Consider the following 10,391-nt stretch of genomic DNA (forward strand, 5'->3'; position numbering starts at 1 on the left):
AAGACCTAGTTCTGTTCATGAAAGAAATCAATTAATGTTATTGGTTCTTCTTATCAACTTTGGACATGTTTGGGTTTGGTTGTATGTTAAAAAATTATTATGTAGGAAGAAAGTAGAAGAAGTTGTAACGAATAATTATTCCTATTTATTTGTTTGATTAAAAAACTATAATATATAAGGACAGTAAAAATACTATGTCTTGTGCATGTTTTCCCCCCATCTGCTTTGCTTTGTTTTGTTTTGTATTTTTTTTTCAATCACTTTATCATTAGTGATGAAGTTACCTAATTAGGGATGGAGAAAAATACCTCTAACCTATCAAGTCCTTAATATACCCTGCTCCAATCTTGTGTGGTGTTTTTCCTTTGTAAATAGGATAAACAACCAAGACAAAACACCATGCTCTGAGTTCGTCCTGCCCCAATTGCTACCATATTTTAACATTTGAAATGAATTATTAAACTTTTAGTGAAGGGCAAGAAAATGCATATACGAAGAGAATGGGATGATATCATTTGCATGACGTACAACTAACTATGAGATCATTAGATGCACTATTGAAATTGAAGGTTCTTTATTTATTTATTTATTATTATTATTATTTAGAATAGAGGGTCAATATGTTTTTTTTTTTAAATAAAATATTATTATTTTTTAGAATAGAGGGTTAATATTATTACAATTGTAAGTAGCGGAACCATATTGAACTCTCAACTAAAACGTAAGAGAACTAACATTTTTCTTATTAAAATATATTATAAAATATAAAAATATGTTATATAATATTCCAAATTATTTAATTTGCACCTTTTTAACAAATTCAATCATTAATTCTTGTTTTTATAAGAGACACAATTTGATTACAATGACAATTGCTGGTTTCTACGTACGTAATAATCACCCTCGTACAATTATTTAAAAAACAAAAACTTTTAAATTGATACTACCATGATAATGCATAGAAAGCAAAATATTAAAATTTAATAATAAATGGCTTCTTTTGCATAAATAAATAATTTTTATTTAGCAAAAATATCTTTATTACTTAGAGACGACTTAGACACTTTAAAAGTTTAAAGGTGTTTAGAAACTCAATTTCAAGCAAAATATTGCGCATGCTAAAGAAATTATGAAAAAATTATTATGACAACCAGAGGACTGTTTAAGTAGTCATCTCAACTAATAAAACGATGTCACTTATGCAATTGTGACATCATACCTGCATAAGTTATATTGTTTAATTGGTTGGGAGAACCAATTTCAACTATCCTCTAGTTGGACTTAATAATTTCTTCATAAAATGATTCAATTTTGAGTAAATTAGCCTAGAATCTCTCCAAAACAAAGAGATTAAAAAAAAAAAAAAAAAAGAAAGAGGTTATACACTTATACTAGAAATTTCCCAAAACTAAAAAACCGATAATTTTTTTTTTCAAAAATAACCTATTACAATATCCTACGTCATATAGCATTAATTGAATGGTTTTCCTTTCATTCTTTGCACTTATTCTTCATATATATATATATATATATTTATATATCCATAAAATGGACTATCATATATCCATAAAATGGACTCTCACCTATGGTAGGTTGTTTGATCCAACTAATAAGCATTTGTATACCGCAGTCATCCATGACCTTTGGCTAATAACCTTTGTACTAAATTATTAGCTATTTACTATGGTTTTTATTTTATTATTATTTTTTTTTAACTTGCAAATTTCTATTTATGGACTAACATTACCCTTTTTTGTTGGCAGTTGTGTAGAATGAGTAGCAGCGGTCAAATTCAAACAAGAGAATGTTCTAATCGCCTACATTTACATTTAAAAGACATCAGAATATCTGGATTTTATGAACAATCAAATGTGATGGAGGTTGCTATTTATTTGCTGAAAAATGCTATTGCACTTGAGCGAATGGTTGTTGATGTAAAGGATGATCTTAAGACCAGAGAAAAAGTCTACGATTTGCTAATGAAGGAAAAGGTTAATTCAAGAGTAGAGCTAATAGTTAACTATCAAAACTAAAGAGAGTAGAGCTAATCGTCCTTTGATTACCCTTTATATATTTGGATAAACATAAAACCCATTACACAGTAGTGTGGATGCACAGTGTGTAATAAACATTGCCATACATATTTATGCCATACTATAAGAGGCCTTCATGAATTTACCAATGTTGTCAGACGCATTTTATTTTGAAGTTATGAATGACTTATATATGTCTTTACATGCATGCAGAGAGTGCATATATTAATTTTAATTCTCTATGGGTTGAATTAAAATTACGCTTAGGGTAACTTTAAACAATGTTAAACTACCTAAGTAACTTTTTATGGGATAGTATGTTTAGATTTGTCATGTGAATAAAGTTGAGGACACAACATTTTGTTGAGGTCCAAAATATTACACGTATTGAAATCCAAAACTAATGAGCCCTCAAGGATAGCAGAGGCCCAACCCGTGAGCTAAGGCCAAATCCGTGTGCTAAGGCCCATTTAAAATGGGTAAAAGGAAGCTCAAGTTCATGAATGGGTAAGCCTTGGGCCTTAGAGAAGGAAGAAAAAGTAGAGGAAGTTTAGCCTAACCTCTTTGAGAAGAACCCCCAAGGAGCCCAGAAAGAGCCTGAACCAGGATATTGAGGAGCTGCCAGAACTAAAGAGGGGATCCTCAAGAAGTGTAGGAAAGAATCAGCTGGGAGTTGGATAGTTCAGGGAAGCATGCTCATGGGCACAAGGAACGAAGAAAGACATGTCCTTTCAGTCGCTTGCAACACAGAAGAAAAGGTTTTGGAAATAGATGATGACTTAGGAACTAGCACCTATGAAGGAAAGCTTGGTACCTCGGGAAGAGTAGCAAGGTGACCATGAAGTAAGGTGGCTAAGGATCTTTCAGCCTAACATGGGAAAATCTGCCTATTTAGAAAAAAAAAAAAAAAAAAGACAAATGATGAGGCAGCTAAAAGGGGGGGTTTTGAAAAGTCTCTCAAGAAGCCTTGGAAAAAGAGATTAAAAGTTAGCCCCTAGGACCCCCTAAAAGAGAAAGGTCAGTTGGAGACTTTTTGGAAGGAAACCTCAAAAGAAGAATATGGTGAGAAAATGAGGAAATAACCAGCCACCAATGTTGCTGACACAACATTGATTCTGGTATCTAGGGCAAAAAATGGAGGGAATCAATGATACACCAAAAACCCTAGGAAGGTACTATAAAAAGGGGATCAAGTCATCAACAAAATTCATTCAGCAATAACTAATCAGAGTAAAAAGAAACTCGTCTAAACCTCAGAAAAGAGAGAAATGAGGAAAATACTGTGAGGGATCCTAAAATAAGTGTTAGAGGATACACTTGGACTTAAGGGGATTCAAATCTCACAAGTCTTGGAAGCTTACAAAGAGCTATCCAAGTCTGTGACTTTTGAACTTATTTGAACTTTGTGGCATATCCCAGCAAAGAATAGGACCTAATGTACTAAAAATTCAATATAATGACTCATCACTTTATTTTCTGAGGATCCCTGACGTCCTTACACACTTTTTCTTTATTTCCTTACCGTTCTTTAGCCATTTATTTTACAATATGTATATATTTGCACATGTGAATATGTACGTGTTGTAGGGCCTATGTTTTGCGCATAACTTGGTTCGTAATCAGCCCAATATAGCTGCGGTGAACCAAGCCCAGGCCACCAAACAACAAGTATAAAATTCTTTAGAGGCCCAGGATCCTTGTTTCCACTTGAGCCTGGGTACTGTCCAAAAAAGGAACTCACACATTTTTACAACAATTTCATAATAAAGCGTATGTGATAAGCTATTGATGGTAGATAAAAATGTGATATTAGTAATTGGCTTAAATGAGAATCAGTAACAATTTGCTACCTAACTTGCTTTCAAAGCTTTGTTGTGAAATTGTTGTACTCGTAGCACTATCATTACTATACAAATCATAGACTCACGCGATGCATGAGAATAGATAATTATTTGGCTAAAACGCAAAACTGATCCTCTAAGTTTCTCCATAATTCATTTCAGTCTTTTAACTCTCGTTCAATTCAGTTATCTAAGTTTCAAGTTTATTCAATTAAGGCATCTTTGTCAACTTTCATTATAAAATTTTGTAAACAAAATTCTTGAACATATTTTTCAATCATTAATTGGATTTTTCCAATTAAAAAAATTTGAAAGTTTCTCCATAATTCATTTCAGTCTTTTAACTCTCATTCAACTCAGTTCTCTAAGTTTCAAGTTTATTCAATTAAGGCCTCTTTGTCAACTTTCATTATAAAATTTTGTAAACAAAATTCTTGAAAATATTTTTCAATCATTAATTGGATTTTTTCAATTAAAAAAATTTGAAGAAAAAATTAAAAATTTGGACAATTAACCACAACATATAACAAAATTTGATGAAAAAAATCTTAATTAAATAAACTTAAATTTAGAGGATTGAAATGAACGAAAGCAAAGTTAGAGGATTGGAATGAATTTTGATGAAATATAAATGGAGAGTATTGCATTTTAGCCTAATTATTTTGTAATTGCGGTATAATGTATAATTTTTTTTTTCTATTTTTTGTGGAAATTAAACAATTTCTAAAATAATTTTCCATCTATCCATTTCTACAAGATACCATTTTATTATTTCGGACATGTTTGATTGATGTTAATTCATTTTTGAGGTTGTCTATATTTTTCTAAATTATGTAATGGTTCCTTTTCTTTTTCTTTTTTTTTATTATTTTTTTTTTATGTACAACTAAACTCCTTAATTTTCAAATATATTGTTCAAATTTCACATTTTTTTTAAGAATACTACCATGATAATCAAAACTCATAATAAAACTACTTTTAATATTACTCAAATCGTTGACGGATACATTCAATACATAGCAAATATTGCATTTTGATATAAATTTAAATTTGCAATTCCCAAAATAACTAGGTATTATGTCAAATAAAAATAATAAACAAAAGTTAAAAGAGGGAGAGAGAAGGCTTATGGTGGAGAACTCAAAAAACATATTGCCAAATTGTATTAACCCCCAAATAGTGTTATAAAAACACAATGATGTAGGGTTAACACCAAATTTCCCATATTACATAAATTGTGAAAATACTATTTTAGCCCCTATATTTTAAGGCCACAATCAATTTGGTTTTTATATTTTAGTAGCAGTCAATTTGGTCCTTATTATTTTCAACTTCCAGTCAATTTGATCCTTACTGTTAACTTACTAACAAAAAATGATTACATGGCAAACAGTTTACACTATTGGTATGTTTAATATTAAAAAATTAAATGAGACGCTGACATGTCTAAATTTTAGTAGCTACGTTAACACTTAGATGTTAAAAAATAGTCATTGTCAACTTGTAAAAATAGTTTTATTTTCTTAAGTCATGTTAACGGATGTCTTTAAGGTAATTTTTAATAAACTATTGGAGCATTTTAATATTAATTAATTAAAATGAATAAATAGTATAACATAAATGTAAAGATATGAGAGTGAATATGAAAAATAAGGAGTTAATGAAAATGTTTAATCCTACATTGAAAAGGAGAGAGATTATTTTATTCTTTTTAATTGTGGTGATTAATGAGCTAATATGAATTGACTCAGATATTGGGCTAGATATGTGCGAAGGGGGAGGTGAAGGGAGGAGGTGTCAAAAATGGAAATGAATAAGATATTGACCTTTTTTTATATATAAAAATGCTGAGGTGGCTTTTTTAATGTTAATTAAAAAATTTTAATATAATTTTACAAGCCACGTAGCCTTTAAGAGTGCCAACAGTGAACACCATTTGTCACGTAAGCATATTCCGTTAATGAATGTCCAAGTAGGCAATTTCTGTTAATGAGTTAACAGTATAGACTAAATTGACTACAGTTAAAAATAACAGAGACCAAATTATGTACTACTAAAATATAGAAACCAAATTAATCTACCTTAAAATATATGGATCAAAATTGTATTTTTGTATGCATGAAAACTATTTTTAAACTAGTTTTTTTTCGTAGTAAATAAAAAGTAATTAATTCAATCTAATAATCAAATAATTGATTATCTATTTAACTAATAATGAATATAATACTATTTTTTAATAGTCAATTTAATAAATTAAAAAACTCAAAAGTGGAGAATTTTATCTTAAACTCTTTAGAAAAGAGCCAACAGATTAATAAACAATAAGCATCTACGTGTATGAATTCCCCCAATTTATGGCACACATGGCATTAGCATGTCATACGAGGTGCTCAACACTAGACAGATGGCAATCATTTTGCATGTGAAAAAACAAGGAGGATAAAAATTCGGTTAGGTTTAAGATGAAACCAAGCTCCTTCTTCATTTGGTGCTCATATTAGTCCATATGGCATGGCAGAGTTACTCTCCCATTTTCTTTCCCTTCCACTCTCACCTCAACCAAACTCTTTTCCCTTTCATTTTTCTTTTCCCTTTTGACATTTTCCATTCCCTCCTTTTCACTCCAACCAAACATAGTGTAAGGGCCAAAAATGTACTTTGCTGGCCCCTACCCCACCTGGCTACACTCAGTTCATAGGTAAATTCAAGGTTCACAATATTTTGTATTAAGCCTCAAAATAACAGGCTCATTTCACACTAAAAATCCAAGATTGCATGTTATCTATTTCATCCATCAAATCAGAACTAGACATTACAGGCTCATTTCACACTAAAATCCAACTATTTATCAAAGTTTGCATGTTATCTATTTCATCCATCAAATTAGAACTAGACATTAACATGTATGTAACTGTTGTTTACTAGAAGTTTAGCCTGTTACAGTTTACAAAAAAATAAATAAATAAATAAGTATTATAGAACTATAGTATCATCCAGAAATTCAAGAATATCCCGTACAAACATCAAGAAATTCAACATCCAGGTGTCACATCATCCTTCAAATATTCATGGTTCAAGGCATCTTTTGCAGTTATTCTTTGACTCGGATTGATACACAACATTTTCTGAAAAATGGAACAAAAAGTCATAATGAATTCAGCAATAATTATGGTAAATAATATAAAGATCTTAATTTCTATATTTAACCATACAGAGAGAAGGTCAAGCCCAGCAGGATCCAATTCTGCGACTAAAGTTGTGATGTCCTGTATAGCAAGAAAATTCTAATAAGAATATAAATTCAATGCAAGTATTTTAGTACAATCACCAACATGACTAACTACTAAAAAAAGTCATTATCACCTGAGGAGGAAACTTGGGAAATCCAAATGCAAATCCTGGTAATGAAGACACTCTAGGCCATTTTTGCTCATCAGGAGTACCCAGTTTACTTCATTAAGATATATTGTCAAAAGTCAAAACATAGGAGCAATTGAAGTTCAAATACACAAAAATAACTTGTAATTGGAATCAATAACTACATATTTCACTGCTGCTATAAATTAAAAAAATAGTCATTCCAGATGTGAAAAAGCAAGCACCACATTCACTTACATAGTGGTTCACTTAGGGCGTGTTTGGTAAACTGTAATACGCGTTGTAATGTAATAGTTATTCCTATGGTTTAATTATTCTTTAGTTTTGTTATGTTTTTATTACAAGGAATAATCATTCCTTATGAATAGCTATTCTTCAAAATGAGGAATAACTATTCCTCTTTAAAAGGCTGTATTCGTTATTCCTTAGTAAGTGCAATAATTTCAAAACTTAATATATTTTCAAGTAAACAAACTTTCCATATACATCTAACAATTATAAAAATAAAAAATCATAAAAATAACACATATCTCTCTTAAATTTAAAAATAAATTTTTTAAGGAAATATAATTATATGAGTAAGAAATTTCCTAAAATAAATGTTAAGTTTCATTCTAATATTATAACTCACAACCAAACTAATTAATGAATATATTTAGTTATTACATTACAACACATTTTATTCCTAGTAATAAAGATTACAATTTCTGTTGTAATTCTCATTCAGTGTACCAAACGTATCCTTTTACAAGTAACAAGAAAGCATGACATGCTTGACCTTATTCATTAAAATAAAATTTCAAAAAAAAAAAAATGACATGTTCGAGCCAATATCAGCAGTGGATTGCCAATTAATAATATGATATGAGACAATATATGCCTCACCTTCTATAAGTTCACTTTTCCAAATGTGAACCAATTCACTTTTGAGACGTGCTCAAGGTAACACATACTTAGCATATTATAAATGATACATATTACAATATGATGAATGAACTTTGTTGGGTTCTAAGACTTTAGGTTTAAATGTATTAGAACTTAAATTTGTAATGTTGGCAAACCATGATCAAAACGTTTAGTCTTATTTTAGACTTACTCAAAGTATATTTAAGTGTAAAGTTGGAATCGAGTATACTGCAGGATTTATTGTGTAAATCTGCCTAGCTTGATCGATTGAAAATTAGACTCGATCGATCGAAGCTCGTGCAAATTGTTTTTTTGCAGAATTTTCCAACTCAGCCCAAGCCCGTTTGACGTGTAGGGTTTTATGTTTTGCCCTAGGTATAAAAGGGAAAACCTTAGCCACATTTTTATGTTGTTGCAGTTGTTGTTTATGTTGTGTATGTAAATCTCTTGTGAGATCTAGATGTATTTGCCTTCACATATACTTAGGGTTATCAAGAATCAAGATTTATGCCAAAAGCTTGATGATTATTCAGTTGCTGCATTAAGAGCTTAAAGATACACAAGCGGGAGTGCTTGTACTTGCTGTGAATTCAAGAAAAAAGTAGTCCGTGAACTCAGAGCTATCACGTGATCGTGGTAGTAAGTTTCCTACTCGAGATAGCAATAAGATGTTAGTGGTCTAAGTCGCTATTGTGTAAATTTCAATTCTTTCATAATGGATCTGTTTTATCTTGAGGATAACTAAGTTAAATCCTCCCTAGGTTTTTTACCGGTTTGGTTTTCCTAGGTTATCATATCGTTATGTTCTTTATTTTCTGCAATGTTCAATGATATGATTTATCTGTGTTAACCTAGATTTGCATAATTTACCTAAGTTAATCACTTGGCTAAATAACTAGGTTAATCTATTTGTGTTTAAGGGGGTCTAAAAACGTACAAACTTTCTAAAAACAAAAATAACAGACTGAATCACAAAACACTAAAGCAAATATGTCAATGAATTCACAGGCTATAGTACCAAAAAATTTCTTGTAACATATCAATTTCAGATTTCCCATCAAAGAGTTTCCTTTTTTGTTGATTCTTCGCTACCAACATATCAAAAAAGATGCGGCCAATTGACCATATGTCAATAGCTACTGTGTAGTCCTCAGAACCTAGCAAGATCTCTGGTGCTCTATATTGCAGTGTGTAAACCTAGAATATTGTAACAAATATTTTTATAAATACAGCCACAATCCTACTTAAATATACACATGATCTTATATTTTAAAGGTAGAGAATACTTGAGGAGTGAGTTTGATAGTGGAATTAGGAAATACCCTAGCAGTACCAAAATCACCAAGCTTCAATACACCAGTTACATCTATCAAAATGGTTTCAGGCTTCAAGTCCATGTGAAAAACTTCCAAAGAGTGGCAGTAGGCGATACCACAAAGCAGGTCTTTCAAATATATTTGGAAAATAGTTAAGACTAAATTATCTTTTGTGTGTCCTTGTTATTACACCATTTGCAGAGACTTAGTTTCGCCTCAAAAAATTCATTAGCAAACAACTGCTAATATATCTAAAAATGTATGACAATAAAAGAGTGAAATTGTCTCACTTTTATCTTCTTCTGGTCTAGGAACTCTTTTGGCCAGTAGGTCATGCGAGTCCTCAAATCAGAGATGATACCCTCTAGAACTAGAATTACGTGACCTTCATCATAAAATATTCGCTTTAAGCTATCAAACAGAAAATCCACGAAGAAAAAAGTTAGAGCCATTTTTTATTTTTAAAAAATTGTAACTATCAAAACTTAAATTGTAAATGAATAACGAGTTCCACAAGCAACTTCTTTTTTCCCTACAATCCACAAGCATAAGTTGTAGGTCCAAAGTGAAAGTGTTTACCAAGAAAGTAAATAAAGTGTTTACCAAGAAAGTAAATAATGTTTTACGCAAAACAATATGCTTTGTGGCATAATTTTTTTTTTCTCTTTAAATTAAAGAGCCATCAAATTCTGAAACACTTAATTAGCAAAAAGATTGAAGTTATACAAATACTTGATAATGTTTGGATGAGGTGCCAAATTCAACATTGAGCATTCAATTATGATCTCATGCTCAAAATCCTTGTTCATCAAAGGAATCACTACAAGAAAAAAGACTTAATACAACAAAATAAGTCGTTGCAATAACAACTAATGTCATTGTAATATATGTTATTGCAATGATAAAAAAAAGTAGAT

General features: G+C 30.5%; 1 protein-coding gene across 1 annotated transcript; it reads right to left on the bottom strand.

The window, feature by feature from the left end:
- Positions 1–6,906: 6,906 nt before the first annotated feature.
- Positions 6,907–9,555, bottom strand: LOC112012840 (cell division control protein 2 homolog). Its single transcript, XM_024045215.2, has 5 exons — positions 9,445–9,555; positions 9,177–9,355; positions 7,238–7,325; positions 7,087–7,140; positions 6,907–6,999 (listed from the first exon to the last, which is right to left on the bottom strand). The coding sequence occupies exons 1-5, from the start codon at positions 9,553–9,555 to the stop codon at positions 6,907–6,909; spliced, it is 525 nt and encodes a 174-aa protein (XP_023900983.2).
- Positions 9,556–10,391: the final 836 nt, after the last annotated feature.

Source organism: Quercus suber, unplaced genomic scaffold, assembly GCF_002906115.3.
Source record: "Quercus suber isolate HL8 unplaced genomic scaffold, Cork oak 2.0 scaffold_326, whole genome shotgun sequence".
Classification (NCBI taxonomy): Eukaryota; Viridiplantae; Streptophyta; class Magnoliopsida; order Fagales; family Fagaceae; genus Quercus; species Quercus suber.

Excerpts from the sequence above, each read along its gene's own strand:
- LOC112012840 (XM_024045215.2), bottom strand. The coding sequence starts at position 9,555 with ATGGACTTGAAGCCTGAAACCATTTTGATAGATGTAACTGGTGTATTG. Across the intron at positions 9,356-9,444 it reads CTATCAAACTCACTCCTCAA|GTTTACACACTGCAATATAG; the intron begins GTATTCTCTACC and ends ACAATATTCTAG. Across the intron at positions 7,000-7,086 it reads CTGGGCTTGACCTTCTCTCT|AAAATGTTGTGTATCAATCC; the intron begins GTATGGTTAAAT and ends TCCATTTTTCAG.